Here is a 19,973-nt window from a genome sequence, read left to right on the forward strand (position 1 = left end):
CTGTCAATAATTACACATGTTCAACACATTTTCTTCACCTGTAAAATGAGGTATTTGGTTAGATTTACTCTGTGGCTCCTCTGATCTCAAATAGTATGATTTAGACAAATTAGAGATTGTTCAGAAGTTGCCCTTCAGGATGATTAATCTTCCCAATGGATAAACAGATTGAAAATGAAATGGACATAATCAGGAGAAAATGGAAGAGAAGCTATTATAAATATTCAGGTCAAGATAACCTAGAGAGAGGAGAAAAGAAAATTTTATGGATGTTAGAGAGGCAGAATAATTGCAACATACCATACCAGCTGGTTGAGTGTGAGTCAAGGGAGACAAAAGAAAAGGAAACAAACACAGCTCGGAGAGGCTAAGTGTGGGTGACTGAGAAGAGAGCAGGTTAAGAGAAAAGATGAGTCGTTAAAGGTTTTCTTTTAATAAGTCAGCATATCTTGGTTGAAGACATATAGGTTGAAATGTCTAGCAAGTAGATGACAGCTCAGAAGAGAGTCAGAGAAAGAAAAATAGAGTTTGGATCATCTTTATGGATATGACAGGTAAAGTCCTGACACTGAATATGACAGCCAATGGGGAGAATGAGGGTTGAATGCCAGAAAAAGGTTTGACATTGCAAAGGACTCAGGGAGTTATTTAGATTCAGCAGTTAAATAATCACTGGTGACTAGTAAGGGAAAACAAAACAAAACAAACTGACCTACTTATATATTCTTATTGCCCTGTGTTCTAACTTTTAGGAAATTGTTACATTTTCATTATGGCCAAGTATAATGTCATTTATTTTAGATGTTTGAGGTGTTTGAAATACACACATACATATCATCTCCTACTCCTAAGTCTTTGTTAATTTCCCCTCGCATTTTCTTAGTATATGCTGTCTGTTTTGGATCCTATTATTAAATGCATAAAGATTGTTGATAGCCTTGTCTCCACTGTTGATTGCATACAACAGTATCACAAAGGATGGCCCTTTGCTTTAACACTTTTTGCCTTACATTTAAACTTGCCTATTAGTAACTTTACTAATCCAGCAATTTTATTTTTTCATTTTTATTTTTTTGTGGATTAAACAGAAGTTTAATATGAAGAATTAACAGGCTATGATAAAAGAATAAGGAGTTTGGGATTGACATGTACACACTGCTATATTTAAAACAGATAACCAACCAGGACCTACTGTATAGCCCAGGGAACGCTGTCCAGCAATTTTAAATAATTTGCTTGCTGTGGGTTTTTTTATACTTACACTTTAACTTTACTTAGCCACTTCATTTTAGATCTCAACATTAGGCTTCTCAACATTGGAGCTACTGACATTGTGGATGCCATACCAGTTTGGTGTGGGGGCTTTTCGTGTGCTGTAGGTTATTTAGCAGCACCTCTGGCCTCTACCCAGTAGAGCATGCCAGGAGCACTGCCATCTTCAGTTATGACAATCAGAAATGTCTTCAGACATTGGCAAATGTCCTCTTGGGGGGGGGGGGGCTCAAAATCAACCGCTAACTCTTTGTCCTTTGAAAACAACTGTTTCGGATATATCACTTATTTTGTTTTGGAAATACCATCTATTGGGATTTGCCACTTTTAAAGAAATTAAGTCTTTTTTTTTCTTTAATGAGTAAACTTATCCCATAATGTGTGTGATGTTTGATTCTATTCTGATCTCTAATTTTATACTTTTTGTTACTTACGTTTCCTTTGTTTTCTATCTTTTGATAAATGGAAAATACATTTTGTGTGTGCTTGTGTTTGTGTGATATTTCCTTTCTCCTGAGAAGCTAAAAGGTTTATAATCTGTTCTCCATTTTCCAGTGGTTGTGATGACAACTCTGCACCATCTATTGACATCTTTCTTCTTTAAAAATCACCTTGACTATATCTATTGATTCCCCGCACTGAACCATGAAAAAATTAACATGCTCATACTTCCTTCCATCTTTGACCGACATGTAATTTTGCTAGTTTTTTTTAAAGCTTATTTTGTTGCTCATTTTATTAGAATTAGGGAGAGTCAAGATTGTGTGGTATCCTTATCTCAGAAATCCTCATCAGCACCTTGTACCTTTACTTCCCCCTTGTAGCTTAAAAAAAAAATATATATATATATATATATATATATAATATATATACTAGTACATATATACTAGTACATATCTACCTATCATCTATCTATTTACATAGAGATAGATAGGGAGAGAGTATAAAGTATGTATATACAGATAAACATACTTTATATAGGTATATAAATATGTGTGTACATAAATATATACATATTTAAATGTGTGTATATATATACATACACATATATATTTCTTTGGGTCAATAGAGCATTCCATCAAAGAATTCATTCTTATTTATATTTCAACCCCAAATGATAAAAAAAAAAGCTTTGCAAACAATTGTCACTTCAGTTAATCCCTGAATATCAAAGCATATATTACACTAGCAAGACATGTTGCATTTAGTGAATAAGACAAAAAGATAGAGACAGGTCACAGCTAAGATACTGGAGACAAATTTTAATAGAAAAATGTATTAGAGGATGATGGGGGGTGCAGACTGAAACTGGAGGATATTATTTCCTGTGAAGAACCAACCTTATTTCCCAATCCGAATTCTTTCAATATATTGAAAAAGATGAACAGTGGAGCAAGGCAGGGGTGACAGCACATCAACACATATACGGCTCTCTGAGTTATTACAATATAAAACTACTTCTCTTGAGGTCAGCACAGATTTGTTTCCAGGTCTTCCCACACGTCCTGACTCCTCTTGAAGGTTTCAGCCCCTCCTCTGGGACCCCCACTGTCTCACCACAATGGAACAATTAAAGAATTGAAGCCTGTCAGTTCAGGGAGCCTCAAGGACCCTGGTCTATTGCTATAGGTATCTGTTCTGCTTGGTGGTGCCCATGCTAATTATAAAATTTAAAATTATCCCTGAAAGAAGACATGGCTCAGAGTCCCATTTCCTATTAGATAATATCTCTCTCCCTCTCTCACTGGAAGTGGGCATGCTTCAGATCCACTTCCCATTAGACAAGGAATACACACATACATACAAACACACACGCACATATCAAAATACGAAGAAACTTTCATGAGGTAAGTTGTTATCCACCCCACTTAGCATTAGAATACAGCTAAATATTTGACACTTTTACTTGAAAAAATGTAATCTCAAGGAGAGAATCTGTGAAGTCTCTAGACACATCATCCTTGGATCTGGCATTGTCTTATATCAGGCATTAAAACTTGTCCAAAGGTACAGATGGTTCAAAACAAACATGTGATAAGAAACTCATAGAATAAGCTAACACAAAGAATTCACGGAACTAGATCAGAGGATATGAATATCCTGTCGGTGAAAAAACGAAAAAGAAAAAAGGAATAACAGGGGAAATTTCCAAATGCTTACACTATTGCTTTCTTATTTAAGGAGCAAATGCCCTCAAGACACTGTTGACAGATTAAGAACTTGGGTTCTGGAGTTATTTAGGGAAGTTGATGATTTGCAAAGCCCTAGCAAAGAGATAAGCATTGAACTTAGGAGGAAAAACTGTATGTCTTAATACAAATGGAGTTAATGTAAATAACAGGATATAATCAAATCATTACTTTTGTTTATCCTGAAAACAGTGTAATTCAAGAAAGCCCCATTGTGACTCATCTTGTCTCCAATGTACCCTTTACATTTTCTGATATTTTATATCAAAAATGACACAGGGAACTCTACGCAATACTCTGTAATGGTCCATATGGGAAAAGAATCTAAAAAAGAGTGGATATATGTATATGTATAACTGATTCATTTTGCTGTACACCTGAAACACAACATTGTAAATCAACTATACTCCAATAAAAATTTAAAAAACAAACAAACAAAAAACACATATCCTAGGAATTCCCTGGGTCCAGTGGTTAGGAAGCCGCACTTCCAACGCAGGGGGCGCGGGTTCAATCCCTGGTCAGGGAACTAAGATTCCACAAGCCTGGGGGCACAGCCAAAACAAACAAAAACACACGATACATATCCTATGCGATTTTTTTTTTTTTTTTTAGGTAAGAAGTGGATTTATTTAGAGAGAAACACACTCCACAGAGTGTGGGCCATCTCAGAAGGTGAGAGGCCCCAAAATATGGGGTGGTTAGCTTTTCTGGGCTAGGTAATTTCATAAGCTAAGGAGTGGGAGGATTATTCCAACTATTTTGGAGAAGGGGCAGAGATTTCCAGGAATTGCGCCACCACCCCCTCTTGGCCTTTTATGGTTGGCCTCAGAACTGTCATGGCATCGGTGGGTGTGTCACTTAGCATGCTAATGTATTACAATGAGCATATTCCAGATTCAACTTCCTATCTGATCTTTTAGTCCAAGTGCTGGAATTTTTAAATCCATAAACACTATGCCTTTAGTCATTTGCAGATTTCACTTTATTAAAGACCATCACTCCACATATAAGTGAAAACATACAGAACAAATATAGCAAAACAGAAACAGACTCACAGATACAGAGAATAAACGAGTGGTTACCAGAGGGGAGGGGGTGGGGGGGATGAGCAAAATGGGTGAAGGGGATTCAGAGGTACAAACTCAGAATATTATTTATTTCAGGTATAAAATAAATAAGTCACAGGGATGTAATGTACAGCACAGGGAATATAGCCAATAATAGTATAATAACTTTGTATGGAGCATAACTTAAAAAATGTCTACTCAACTATGTTGTACACCTAAAACTAATTTTGTAAGTCAACTGTACTTCAATCAAAAAATAATAACAATAAGAAGACAATTCATTACTAATGTAAGTTGAAACATCCTTGTGATCCATTTATTCAGATTTTTAAACCTCCTAATTTCTTTTGCTCTTTAATATTCCCTACTATATCCTGCAGTAGACACCTTTCAAGTTATGTGAATTATTTTAAATATTTTTGCATCATTAAGGACAGAAGAAAAAAATATTATTCCAAACTTAAAAATAGATGACCAAAAGAAAATATAAAGAACATACAAGCTCAGTTCCAAATTAGGAATGAAATCCAACTTGATGTTACTTAGTGTTAAAAATTAGAGTCATTTAGAAAGGATGGCAAATTTGTTTATTAGTTTCAGGTACTAAAAATATCATGGAGCATTTAACATCATTTGAGCTATTTATTCAGCTACTTGACAGAAATCAATCAGCAGGTTTAAGTCTAAACCCTCAGACCAAAAATGGCAAAGAATGAATTTTTGTAAATATTTAGAAACAGACAAGTCCATTCTTAGTGAACTTCTTGACTGCTCTAAAGGGCAGGTTTTCATAAAGAGAAAAATTTGCAAAAGAACGCATACAAAAATTAAGGTGGGAAGGGGCTGACACTACAGGAAAGAAAAATAAGACAACTATGACTTTTTACATAAAATATGCCTTTTGCGTTATTTAGATATTGCAATATCCCTTTAGCAGGAAACATGGGTCTGCGAAGCAGCAAGAAAGCACACAAGAAATTTTATGGAGAAACACGTTCCTCTTTGGAGTCAAATAAATCAATTGGCCTCCACTGAACACAACACAACTCGGGTTTTCTTAGATTACTCTTTTCCTGGCTATCTACAAAACTTGCAACACCTTTAAATTTTAAGATTAAGTTGTCAGTTCTTATGGCAGATTTTCCTACCCTTAAGTTTCCAGCATTAAGCATTAATTTCTCTACCACATGGCACTGCTCTCTTAACAATTCAGACTTTCACTGTCCGGGGGAAAAACATGGATACCTAGTATGAGCGTATGGAATCCTGATCCAGCTTTAGGTTGATAGAGCCTATATATCATCATACTTGATTCATGTGATTCAAAATCTAGTATTGCCTAAGCTAAGGCAATTAGGAAGATAGTTTTTAAGTGACGTTAGTCTTTGTGGAGATTTCTAAGTCCCCATAAGAGCACTTAGATAATTGCTAAAGCATAAATACGGCAGGAGCAACTATAGAAAAAGTAAATGCCATAGAAAGACATTATTTTTTTTAAATTACCTCACCTGTCAATTTACTATGAGAGACATATGGTAAAATTGAAACTAAAGGTCACAGGCTGCTTTAGATGCATGGACTTAAAAATTAGAGAATGTCGTCAACAACTTAGTTTGTATTCATTACAGTCATTTCATTCAGGAAATCTCTAAAAGGCAAGTGGAACTTTTGAGCCCATGAAAGATGAATTTTTGTCACCTTGGCTCCAGAGTAGCTCGAGGTCAGAGAAATAAAGCCACCATAAGTTAGTAACAGTTTGTCCACCCCTATCCTTGAAAGTGGACATGACTGTCTAGAATTTTGTTTTACTGCATTATATACCAGGGTGTGTGTCACTTCCCCAGAATAAACCCCCTAAGGTCAGAGGTGACTTTTTTCTTCATCTTAGAAGAGGGGGCAACGTGTGTTAAAGGATTCATTTTCCAGCCTTCTTCACATCCCTCCTGATTCCTCTTGAAACGACAATCCTTTCAGCACCTAACTTGACTAGTTACTTCTTCTATATCCTTGACATTTAATATCTCAAATCCTCTGTTTTCCAATCTGTAAACTGGGGATGAAAATATAACTTTACCTAAATGTTAAAATCAAAAGAGATAAATGAAAATGTACATTTTACCACAGAGGTATGTCATTTTTAAAAGGACAAAACAGAATGTGTAAAAATCAAGAAAAAATGAGGGAAATGTATTGAGTATAACAGGAACTGAAAATCTTACTCATCCTTATTTTATATTTCTTGGTATTTAGTGTGTAAGTTTTGAAATTTTGACTTCACCCAGCAATTTTGAATGCAAAAAAAAATAACCTTTGATAATACATGTGACACCTTAGTGAAAGATAATGCTATATTCAAGAAACTGCAGAGAAATAAAGGTAAATGTTAAAGTAAATGACTGCTATAATTTTACAGGTCCTCTAACCCAAACTAGTCTCCAGATCTCACCTTCATTATCTCTCTCATTTCCTTTTGGTCTAATTAATCAAAATCCTTCCTAGATGTTCATTTCTGGCCAGTATGTCTTCCTGAATATGAATAGAAATAGAATACCATTTGATGTTTGAAATTATGGGGGTAATCTCGATGACGGAAATAGATGACTGGCAAAAGGGAAGGGAATGCCTGATTAAATATATTCATGAAGATGTCAAAGGCTTATAAAGCCAATATCTGGGAAAGAGAAAGCTGTAGGACTACCAGATCTTCTCTGGTGAAGTGTGTTTTTCAAAATCATCACCACCATGGACAACAAAGGTTCATCACAGAAAGGTATGTGCAGCAACTCATGGAGCTGCTCGCTTTATCAACACTCCTGTGGTGGTATTAATCTGAAATTGTAGCTAATATTCTTAGTCAGAGGTTTCAGCATTACAGAGTTTAGAAGAGCTATCTAATCACTGCTCTAGAAATCATTGTATAAGGGACTAGGACAGTGGTTCCCAAACAGGGGAATGTCTTCCAGAGACATTTGGTTAATGTCTGGAGATGTTTTTGGTTGTCTTAATTTGGGGCAGGGGCGCTACTGGTCTCTAGTGGGTAGAGGTCAGAGATGTTGCTAAATATACTACAATACACAGGACAGCCTCCAGAACAAGGAATTATCCAGCTCAAAATGTCAATCAGCCAAAGGTGAGAAACCCTGGACTGGAATAAGACCAAAAGTGTCTCTGAGTCCAAGTCATCAAAACTCCAGAAGGTAGAAACAAACATTTTCTAGTTCCCAGGCCTCTTATGTGGTTTGGCCAAGATGAGTCAGCCTGATGAAACTTTTAACTCTGAAGCCATAATATAGACAATGATAGCAGAGTTGTCTCCTACAATACTTTGTCGACTGGGTTTAAGCCAAATGACATTATAAAAGAAAAAACAGGCTAGTAATAACTAATCACCTTTACTTTCTTGGTTGACATTTGCAAGAAAAAGAAATTGCAAGACAAGGAAATTAGTAACAAAATTTATTTCATGAAACAACAAAAACATTTATCTCTTTTATCTCATCTTAGACTATGAAAATGCTTCAGATGATAAAGGTACAGACAAATGTAGTCAGAATTAAAGAATATCTATCCAGTTATGAATTTCCTAGAACCAATACTATTCCAATGCCTCTACCTGCAAAGCACTTTTAATTTATACTTGTAGATAAAACATCTAATCAGCTATGTTACATGACTGTAATGTACCTAAAATAAACTCTTTGGAAACATGTTTTTGAAAAATTAAAAGTCTGTTATACGAATCATCTCACAACATTAATATTTTTTATTTTGCAGCTAAAAGGTTGTTTAGCTACATTCTATACTAAATATTCTTTTATATATTTTCAGGTATTTGGGGTTAGGTATTTTTTCACCATAAATCTTTAGCACTTGCCTAGTTTTATCTGGGACACTTCCAGTTACATTTATTGAAGATTCCATAGCAAATGAGTTTTCTGATAAACACATTTTTATATTTTATATCCTTTATATTCTTTTAGAGTACTTTGGAGTTAAAAGTGATTTTAATATATTGTTTCTTTCCTTTTGGAAGTGTAAATTATTGATATGTTAGTAGTTCTTATTTGTCCATCTTCTGAGATAGTAAATTGGTGACTAAATCATCTCTGATAATTGTCAAATATTTTTAAAGTGAGTGTTTTATAGATAGAGCAGAACAAATTGATAAAATCAACTTTCTAGGTTCACTATTATCATGCAATCAAAGTATTTTTCTCTACTAGTAATGGCGATGACCTCTGCTAGCTCTGAGTCATCACAGCTACCGATGTGGTCCCTGTTACACACACACAGACCGAGAGCCCACACGCGTGTGTGACGTGACATGAGGAAGTGAAAAGATGACAGTATTGGCACCCAGCCGCCTCCATCTGCTAATAATGGGACTTGGGGAAAATTACTTACCTTCTCTAAGTCTTCTTGTTTCATTAATATAATTTGAAGATAATGAAAGTCAAGGCTATCTCACAGCGTTATTGTGAAGCACAAATTTAAAAAATTTTTTAAAGCTTTGGGCAAAGTATCAAGGAAATGCATGGGGTTATTAAGGTGAGTTAGCAGATCCAGGCTACAGTATCCTTTTTATCTTAGAATTCTCTTTGTACTCAATATTAGCAATCAGTCGGTCATGTGTTTATTATTATCAGGCACGACAGTAAACCAAAGAGATCAACTGTGCTATTCTTGCCATTTCAGTGTCTAGAATGCAAGCATTCGTCAACATAGAGTTAAAAAAATTACAAACTCCTAGAGAGCCTGGCTGCTGAGAATCTGCAGAAAGTTCCAAGACATTAAACTAACTTAAGAGAATGACCTAAACACTCCGGCTCAGAATTAATTTCAGCTCCAAATGTTTGCAAAGCACAGAAGCACTTCTGGGAGCAATACAAAAATGCAGGGAGTAACCTACTTCTCAAACTACCTATCTGTGCAAATACGATTATACATCTAAATTTACACAGTGGAAGGTGTTGATTCTTTCCCACCCCAGCTATTTCAGTACCAAATCATGCAGAGGGCAATGGGGAGAGATAAGGCTTCCCTTGACAGGATGGCTTTTGATAACCTCAGTTGAATAGATCATCTCGGAGTGGCTCATTTTTTTCTTTAAGCAGGGTCACTCCTGCTCCTGCTGTTGCTGGTGTCAAATCTGCTCTTGTGCAAGAGCGTGGCCTCCCTTCCCATCTGTCCCAGCGGGGCTGTCAACTGCCAGGTGTCCCTTCGAGACCTGTTTGACCGCGCAGTCATCCTGTCCGACTACATCCATAACCTCTCCTCGGAAATGTTCAACGAATTTGTAAGTACTGCACTTCATGCTTCTTTCCCGAAAGAACCTTCACATAAGTGACTGGGCTAAACCACACTGGAAACAAGAAAGCTGCACCAGCCAATTTTCAAATAATACACTTTCTAGGTCAAAGAAGGCATCAGCTCATAAGATGTAGAAGAAAGGGTCAGTTTCATGAAATCTCAAAGATTCTTAAAGAGTGTAAAAATTTTTTTTCAATTTCCTTTACTTCATTTTATTTTTTAATTTCCAAAATAAATTTTAAAGCACCTATATTAGTCAGCTTGGGGTGCCATAACAGAATACCATAGACTAGGTGGATTAAACAGCAGAAATTTATTTCCTCACAGTTCTGGGGGCTGGAAGTCCCAGATCAGGGTGCCAGCATGGTCAGGTTCTTGGAAGGGCTCTCTCTTCCCAATCTGGCTCCTCCATGTGTCCTCACATGGTAAGCGGGGGAGAAAGAGACAGAGATTACAGAGAAAACAAGAAAACTCTCTTATAAAGACACTAATCACACTGGATCAGGGTTCTAGCCTATGAGCTCATTTAACCTTAATTACCTTCATAAAGGTCCTTCTCCAAATACAGTACATTGAGGGTTGGGGCTTCAACACAGGAATCTGGGGGAGACACAAACCTTCAGTCCGTAACAGCACCTGACCCAAAGCACTTTTAGGTAGGGCTGAGGAAAAGGAAGTATGTTGACTTTTTTGTCCTTAAGTGTCTCTCTGGGCATTCTTCACCTAGCACACAGTAGATACCCGATAAATGAGAACTGCACTGCAGTGAATTGGGTGGATTGAACATGATAAATGAAGCTGAATCCATGTCAGGAAAACAAACAATGATAGTTTTTTAAATGCTACAAATTATGGTTCTAAGATTTGCAGTGAATAGGTTTAGAACCAACTAGAAGGGTTGGTTTAGAAGTGGAAACAATTATTCTCTTTCTGATGAAGGTACTTTGAAAGTTGTATGTTAACTCAGGACAATCAAGGAGCACACAGTAGAGCAAACAGCTGATAAAACAGGGTATTCAATGTTTGTATTAAATTCATGTAGTTCTTTCTACCCACCAGCTTCTCTTTCATTCACCATTTTTAACTGGCCACCTTTTTTCCAAATCTTACAAATAATCCCTTTAAACATTCACAAGTTTTACTAAAGATTAGTTTTTCTCTATCAATGTGTTAGCTAGTTTTTTCTATTCTTATTCTCAGTCCATTGCTTAGTATTTCCTAGAATTTTATATATATATGCCACATTTTTCTGACTTACCATTTTGTCACCATCAACAAAATTGTAGTCTGCATCTATGATGAACACTAAGCTATAGGCATGTGGATTCAGAGATTAGTCAAAGAAAAGTTATCATTTTATAACTCCTATTAAGGAAGTATATTGGTTCCGACCCACAGTGAACAAGAGATTAAATGGCTAAATACAGGTACATATGCACTATATTTGGTTCAAATACTTTTTAAAAAGATGATACTTAATAAAACATTTAATATTTCATATTTGGGGTATTCTTAGTGTTTGCTCTCCAGATAATAACTTGTGGGAAGGGCGAAATTAAACAAAGGAATAGCAAAGGGAAGAGCTTGGCATTTAGAAAAGTTAGATGAAAAAAACAATTTTATAGAGATAATGGAAAGAAAAAGTAGGAAGAAGAATGACTTTCAACCTTTACGTGGCTTTCATTAAAAAAATTATACATCTATCAAATGTGTTACTATTCTGGTAATGGGTTCATTTATTCAATGCCCAAACAATACTAACTCAGTAAATCTGCTTGATCACTTCCAGGATAAACGGTACGCCCAGGGCAGAGGGTTCATTACCAAGGCTATCAACAGCTGCCACACTTCCTCCCTCTCCACCCCTGAAGACAAAGAACAAGCCCAACAGGTCCATGTGAGTCTTTTATCCAGGTTTTTCACCTAAACAAATGAGATAGTCCATGGGTGTTACCAGGCTGCAGATTATTAGAAGTCATGGTAATGGCACATGCAAAGAAAGGTGGAGGAAGAGCAAGCTATCGAAGAGAAATTACATTCTGCACTTGATGAAGTATGAGTAAAATCAAGTGCTGACTAAAGATTTATAGCAGCAAACTGAATGATCTATAAATTGTCCATGCAGACAACACTACTTCAACCAATGCATTAGACCTAGGATTGCATATATTTGACTGCATGAAAGCATGAACGGAATGGGACTTCCATGTGTAAAATATTAAATTTGCAAAATTTACGTTAGAAACGCAAACCCAGTTGATGTATTCCCCATTACTAGTGACTCTTACATGGGCAGCATTTACCATGACAGACCACTGTACCATTCGTGCCATTGCTTCTGACTTTCAAGGCTCTCCTGATTCTGTTTCTAATTCTCTGACACCTACTTCATTCTTCACTGACTCCTCTGTCACCTCTTATTCTTAATTACAGGTCTCTCCCCAAATCAGGTCCTAAAAAATGGTTTGCTTCTCATGACCGCAACTATTGCCTCTGTTCTGATGACAACAAAGTCTGTATATCAAGGCCTGCTCATTTATGCCAGCTCCATTGTTTTATCATCATAATCTCTCCCTTCTGTTTCCCTGCCCGAACCACAGTCCTCACATGATTTTAAATACTTTCACATATATCCCCCCTTAAATACAATCTGTTCTCTCTCTACAACTTGGTTAATGATACCAGCATTCTTTCAGTCTACTAAGCTCATTAATAACGAAGATGATAAAATGAAGGAAGAAGGTGAAGAAGGAGGAGAAGGAATTTTTTATAAATTTAAAATTTATTGAGACCTACTACATTGCCATACATTTTACAAAGCACTTTGTGTGCGTTATTATATTCAGTCATCACAAAAAATCCTATAACACAGGTACTGTTATTACACTTCCTAAGGAAACCGAGGCTCAGAGAAGTTATGGAATTTGCACCTGTCACACAGCTAGGAAGCAGTGAATCTGGGTTTCATCCAACTCAGAGCTCTCACTTTTAATCATTGAGCTACAATGGCCCAGTGCATATGCGCCACTCACCATACAGCCTGTACTTCTTTACAACTCCTTCTCTCACATTCTAGTCATGCTTCCATTGCAATGTCTATTTGATTCTTCTCCACTCTTCATTTCCTTTACCAGTAGATTAGTTCATGGACATCAAGAAAGTAAGCATCTTAAATCAGAGATGCTCAGCCCCTTGGGGTTTCATGCCTGATCGTGGTAGTAGTAAACTAGGGGGCAACACCCTCCACTGTGAATCCCACTGATGCTGTTACTAAAGACAGCACTGCGCCACTGTCTGCACCTACACATGTCGACAAAATAGACTGTTCTGATAGCAGCATGGGGGTTGGTGTTGGGATAGATTAAGGAAAGCATGTTTTTAAATGCCATGTCTTCCTCATTGTCTCCTTGTTCCAATAGCATAAAATAAAATTACCAATCAAAAAATGGATATATTAATACATGATTTGATCCATTAATACAAATGAATCTTTGGGTGAAAATGATGTGGGCATGGGTGAAATCTGTCTTTCCTGGGTAGATACTCCAGGCACATACTGAGTTCTAACAAAATACTTAGGTTTCTTTCCCTGGACAAGCAAAGTATTCAAATATAAAGAACTCACTGAGTAGATGGTCGAATTTCTGAGGGAAAAACAAAATTCTTTACATTATAAATTAGAACTCATTAGAAGAATTAGTTATTTATATAAGGCAGACCCAGAGATAAACCCATGCACCTATGGTCAACTGATCTATGACAAAGGAGGCAAGGATATACAATGGAGGAAAGAGTCTCTTCAATAAGTGGTGCTGGGAAAACTGGACAGCTACATGTAAAAGAATGCAATTAGAACACTCCCTAACACCATACACAAAAATAAACGCAAAATGGATTCGAGACCTAAATGTAAGACCAGACACTACAAAACTCTTAGAGGAAAACATAGGAAGAACACTCTTTGACATAAATCACAGCAAGATCTTTTTTGACTCACCTCCTAGAGTAATGGAAATAAAAATAAACAAATGGGACCTAATGAAACTTAAAAGCTCTTGCAAAGCAAAGGAAACTACAAACAAGATGAAAAGATAACCCTCAGAATGGGAGAAAATATTTGCAAACGAATCAACAAAGGATTAATCTCCAAAACATAAACAGCTCATGCAGCTCAATATTAAAAAAAACAAACAACCCAATCAAAAACTGGGCAGAAGACCTAAATAGACAATTCTCCAAAGAAGACATACAGATGGCCAAGAGGCACATGAAAAGCTGCTCAACATCACTAATTATTAGAGAAATGCAAATCAAAACTACAATGAGGTATCACCTCACACAGGTCAGAATGGCTGTCATCAGAAAATCTACAAACAACAAATGCTGGAGAGGGTGTGGAGAAAAGGAAAGCCTCTTGCACTGTTGGTGGGAATGTAAATTGATACAGCCACTATGGAGAACAGTATGGAGGTTCCTTAAAAAACTAAAAATAGAATTACCTTGTGACCCAGCAATCCCACTACTGGGCATATATCCAGAGAAAGCCATAATTCAAAATGACACATGCACCCCAATATTCGTTGCAGCACTATTTACACTAGCCAGGTCACGGAAGCAACCTAAATGCCCATCGACAAGACAAATGGATAAAGAAGAAGTGGTACATATATACAATGGAATATTACTCAGCTGTAAAAAGGAACAAAATTGGGTCATTTGTAGAGACGTGGATGGATCTAGAGACTGTCCTACAGAGTGAAGTAAGTCAGAAAGAGAAAAACAAATATCGTATATTAAGGCATATATGTGGAACCTAGAAAAAATGGTACAGATGAACCGGTTTGCAGTGTAGAAATAGAGACACAGATGTAGAGAACAAACATATGGACACCAAGGGGGGAAAGTGGTGGTGGGGGGTGGGTGGGATGAATTGGGGGATTGGGATTGACATATACACAGTAATATGTATAAAATAGATAACTAATAAGAACCTGCTGTATAAAAAAATAAATAAAATTCAAAATTTCAAATAAGTAAAAATAAAAGCATTGAAAAACAATAAGCCAGATTTTTTTTAATTTTAGCAAAATGTAAACAAATAGTTTACATTTTATACTTTTACAACTTTTACCACCTTCAAAAATTTTTGTATACACACAGGAATAACAAAGAGTTTTTTAGGTCAGCCTCTCTGCACAAAAATCACATGTGACTAAACCCACTGTATTATGCTTATTTTAATGAAATTGCTTCCTATGGTCGCTTAGCATGAAGTCCTTCTGAGCATGATCCTTGGAGTGCTGCGCTCCTGGAATGACCCTCTGTACCACCTGGTCACTGAGGTGCGGGGTATGCAAGAAGCCCCAGATGCTATCCTGTCAAGAGCCATAGAGATTGAGGAACAGAACAAACGACTTCTAGAAGGCATGGAGAAGATAGTTGGCCAGGTGAGCAGCCTCCTGAAGGCTTCCTTGGTTTTCTCATGAATGAAAGAAGTGACCTCTGTGATGAGGAATGAGTTTTGAAAGATCTCACTTTGCAAGAACAAGATGCAGGCCTTCTATATTCTAGACGGCTATTAAATAGAGCAAGAGCCTAGCCATTCATCATAGTGATAGATTCTGTTGTAAGTGAAGCAGAATTCTACTACGATTTTTGACAGGTGCAGCCTTCCCTGCATTGCACACAATCCCACCAAAAGCTTGCTTTTTCCTGGGCACAGGTGGTTGAAATATTTTCAAGGGTAAGAGAACTATAGAATAGAAGTTGCAGAATAAATGTTTTCTTCAAAGTATCCCAGGACATCTGCTGCTGAGATTCTGCTTGTATTCCTTCTCTGTCCTCCTCAATCCAAAGGATGAGAGTGGGAAGGAAGAAAAGAGAAAGTCAAAACCAGGTTGGATGGTGTTTCTCCCCACTCCTCCCTGCTCTGCTGGAGAGATCTGTCAGGGAAGGAAGGAGATTGAAAAGAGGAGGCCATAGCATGAATGCTATCCCACAAGCACTAGATTTCAGTGGGTCACAAAAGATGGAAATGCTCCTTTTCTGGAATGTTTTTTTATTTTGTAATTTATACAAAGTTTTCCCATCCTAAATTTTCTTTGGGGGGGGGCTCCAAAATAAAAACTCTAATCATTGCATTTAATCTCCCCAAATAATTTATCATATTTAGATTGATATATGCAATATAAATCTCCATTTAGATGGGATAATTTCAACATGAGGGAGGGAACATCTAAGCAGCTTCCTGAAGTTCTCAGAAATAATATATAATCTAAATAAAAATATATTTATATATATATTTATATATTTATAAATAATATATAATCTAAATGAAAATAATTTACATTCCCACCAATATAATAATAGGAGCAATTTTATATTTCTCTTATTGTGGACAAAGTACATGTTAATCCTGTGACACTTTTGTCATTTTCAGGGGAGAAGAATATATCCATCACAAATACAAAGCACATTTTAACCCTGGGACATATGAAATAAACACCTAGATTTTCAGGTTATTTTCCTCATTCCTGTGGGCCTATTTTCTGAGGTCACTAATTTGTTCTATAATACTTCATTTTGTTCTTTTTTACCGCTTACTTATTCTTATTCATATCACTGCCCTTTGCACAGTAAATTTTGTCTTAGGGCTCAAGCACCAAAATAAAAAATAAAAAGCAAGGCAACAAACACAAACTTTAAATTCCAATAAGGAATCCCAGGTTTCAAAAATAGTCTTACTCTGCAGCAGAAAGTTAGTTTAGCAGGGTCTACAGTTATCCCACGTTTATACCTAGAAGCTCTCCAAACTAGATGACATATCTAGTTGCCAAGCTGGTTACTTGGTCTCTTGGTTCTCCGGGGATTCCCAGCCCACAGAGGGTAATCAAGCATGAAGATGCATGGTGCTCAGTTGCTCAGTGTCCTTTTGTTATCACAGTCATGCTCCCCACCCTACCACCCACCTCTCACCACTGAGGGGTTGCTGTCAGCACCCGCTTTTTATAGGCAGTTTTCCCAGTACCTCTCACTTAAGAGACATCAAGAGAAAGAAGATATTTCTCAGAGACATCAGGGGGTTATCTGTCCTGGGTGGAATATGAATGCCTCCTGACTATTTCAGAAGATTTTGTCAGTCACAGCCATCACTAGATTATCTGCCCCTTAAACCATCGAGTACAATCCTCATCATTTCTAAGGTCTTTAACCACACGCTCTATGGAGAAGAGAATCAGTTCAAAGCAGGGAAAAGATAAATGTAATGATGGTGACCTTCAGAAGAAATAAAGTAAAAAGTACATTTCAGAGAACAGATTCAGGACATGAAACAGTTCAAGTGATACAACTGTGTCCCTTGATCACATTCATATGAATATTCAAACAGTAGCTTTGTTTCTCCATCGTTTTACTCCTGTACAAATATCCTTAATCTGTGATCACATACATGTTCTAAGAAAACTTACACTTGAGGTCTGCTTCTAGCTTGTAAATTACTAACAGATTTCTGATACGCTGGCTCCAAAACCTACGTCTACAGAGTTTTATATTCATGTGTCCTCCCCAAAACTTAATTTGATAATTAGAAGGAACGAAGATAAGCAAATACTAATAAAACTCATAATAAGTCATTATCTTTGGGTGCTTAGGTTCATCCTGGAGTCAAGGAGAATGAGGTCTACTCCGTGTGGTCGGGACTTCCATCCCTGCAGATGGCCGATGAAGATACACGCCTTTTTGCTTTTTATAACCTGCTCCACTGCCTACGCAGAGATTCACATAAGATTGACAGTTATCTCAAGCTCCTGAAGTGCCGAATCATCTACGACAGCAACTGCTAAGCCCACATCCATTCCATTCATTTCTGAGATGGTTCTTAATGATCCATCCCATAGCAGTCTTCTTCTAGTTTTATAGCTTTTTAATGCATGCTTGGGTGTAATGGGTCTCATCTTAAAAAATAAAAACAGACTCCACAGAGATGTCAAAATCTAAGAAGGCAATTTGTCAAAGTTTCTTATCTTCATTTAACAGAAAATCAAAAGAAAATCCATTCCTACCGTTGAGAGAAGTTCCTATTAAAATCTGTCACAAATAGCAGAATCTGGCATTACAAAGAAGACCATTAACAGCTTACTTTAGCATCACAGCAAATTATTCTGGGTCAGGTTATTAGAATCAAAGAATTAGATAATTATTAATCGTGCTGGTCATGCTACCGAGAAGACTGAATTCTCGGGATTCTTTATGAAAACCAGCCACGTACTGTCAGCCAATTTTCACAGTGTTACAACAGACAATTAAGTGCTATGAAACTGTAATGTACCGAAATAGTGTGAGGTTTACCAAACTGTCTAAAATTTATTAGGATACCATCTTTGCCCTTCTGGGCTGCTATAACAAAATATCATAGATTTGTAAACAACAGAAATCGGTTTCCACAGCGTGGTCAGGTGGGGCCCTCTTCCGGTCGCACACTTCTTACTGGATCCTCACGTGGGTGGAGGGACGAGGGAGCTCTCTCACATATAAAAGCACTAAATCTCATTCATGAGGCTCCATCCTTATAACTTAATCACCTCCCAAAGGCTCCACCCATGAACACACACCATCACTTTTGGGAGTTAGGATTTCAACATATGAAACCTCTGAGGGCCACAAAGGTTGAGGCCATAGTGGATACAAACGTGAACTGGCTTCATCCTCCTCCACTGGCTGTCTTCAGCCGTGCTCAACCGCATCCCCATCTCCTTGGCATCATCTTGCACACATTCCATACGCTCTGGTCACACTGGGTTTAACAAGTTCAGTCCGGTCAAGTTTCAGGTCCACCTCGTATTCAGCCTATTTAATGTTTCCCCCTCCCCTACTGAGGCCCAGGGGACCTACCAGGGAAAGCAGATATGACCGTTTCTGCAAGGATTCTTCTCCCTTACTCTCTGGATCTTCATTCCTCTGGCCATGTTGGAAGCGGGTAGAGGGTGATAAGATGGAAAACCTCTGACATCACTGACTTACATGGTGCTATTGTAGCTGTCCCATGGCCAAGAGGGAGTGATCTGGAATTCCCCTGAGTGACAAGTGTCTCTCTTGTGGGGCACCCCTGTGATTTTCCAGGACATTTTCAAGTTGGGGATACCCCACTGCATAGTTGTTGTTTTTTTTAACCAAGGGAAATGTTCTGGCACCCCACAGCTCAGCCACCTGCAGTATTCTCCACAGTCTGTCTGTTTCCCTCACTCTGCAAGCACCCTCCTGGAGAAAATGAATTGGCTTAAGGTCAGCTACCTACTAGCTGACCCATAGGAAAGCCATGCACCACAGACACTCCAAACAACTGAATGGCAATAATACTGGTGTGCATGTGACCCCATCCTGGGGTCTCTGGACAATTCTCCACCTGGTGAACACAGAGTAGATTAGAAAGTTGGATTCATAGACAGACATTAATCTGAGTGAGATACCATTCTTTCCTCCTTTCAGAACCATGAGAACTATCTTTGTCAATAATTAGGTAGTTAGCCTTACAAACATTCCCTACTAGGTGCCTGAATTGCAAAACCCTCCTCATAGACTTAGTTTCTAGTGAGACTGGAGAGACATGACTGGATTAGGGTAGCTCAGCTTGTTCAACTGCCTCAAAACAACCTGGGATGAGGGCCAATCTCATTGCCAGCTCTCCTGGCAGTGGTGTCGCCAGGCTGGTTTTGCAGCATCTTTATGGCTTTAGCAGGAATTCCTAGACAACAGTCAATGGGAAATATTTCATCCAACATCCTGATAGAGACGAAATAAAAAAGGTAGAAGGGAAGGAGAATGAAGAGGAAGGAAAGAAGAAGAAGATGGAAGGAAGGAAATACAGAAGAGAGAAAGTGAGTAAAAGACGGGTCATGATACAGAGTGAAGTAAGTCAGAAAGAGAAAGACAAATACGTATGCTAACACATATATACGGAATTTAAGAAAAAAAATGTCATGAAGAACCTAGGGGTAAAACAGGAATAAAGACACAGACCTACTTGAGAATGGACTTGAGGATATGGGGAGGGGGAAAGGTAAGCTGTGACAAAGCGAGAGAGAGGCATGGACATATATACACTACCAAACGTAAGGTAGATAGATAGTGGGAAGCA

At 37.5% G+C, this 19,973-nt stretch overlaps 1 protein-coding gene and 1 long non-coding RNA gene across 3 annotated transcripts in view; one reads left to right on the top strand and one right to left on the bottom strand.

Annotated features, from left to right (window-relative positions):
* The window catches only part of LOC309813791, a 527,028-nt gene that overhangs the window by 66,803 nt on the left and 440,252 nt on the right, over window positions 1–19,973 (bottom strand). The window lies entirely within an intron of this gene.
* Window positions 7,274–17,682, top strand: PRL (prolactin; the record flags this gene model as incomplete). 2 transcript variants are annotated; one of them, XM_082637127.1, is made up of 5 exons in its annotated part: window positions 7,274–7,301; window positions 9,643–9,827; window positions 11,631–11,738; window positions 15,109–15,288; window positions 17,491–17,682. In XM_082637127.1, the coding sequence occupies 5 exons, from the start codon at window positions 7,274–7,276 to the stop codon at window positions 17,680–17,682; spliced, it is 693 nt and encodes a 230-aa protein (XP_082493253.1). The 2 variants fall into 2 exon arrangements, with proteins under 2 accessions (XP_082493253.1, XP_082493254.1); XM_082637128.1 differs by having other exon boundaries at window positions 9,646–9,827.

The sequence above is a fragment of the Mesoplodon mirus genome (genome assembly GCF_964341445.2).
Source record: "Mesoplodon mirus genome assembly, chromosome: 12".
NCBI lineage: Eukaryota > Metazoa > Chordata > Mammalia > Artiodactyla > Ziphiidae > Mesoplodon > Mesoplodon mirus.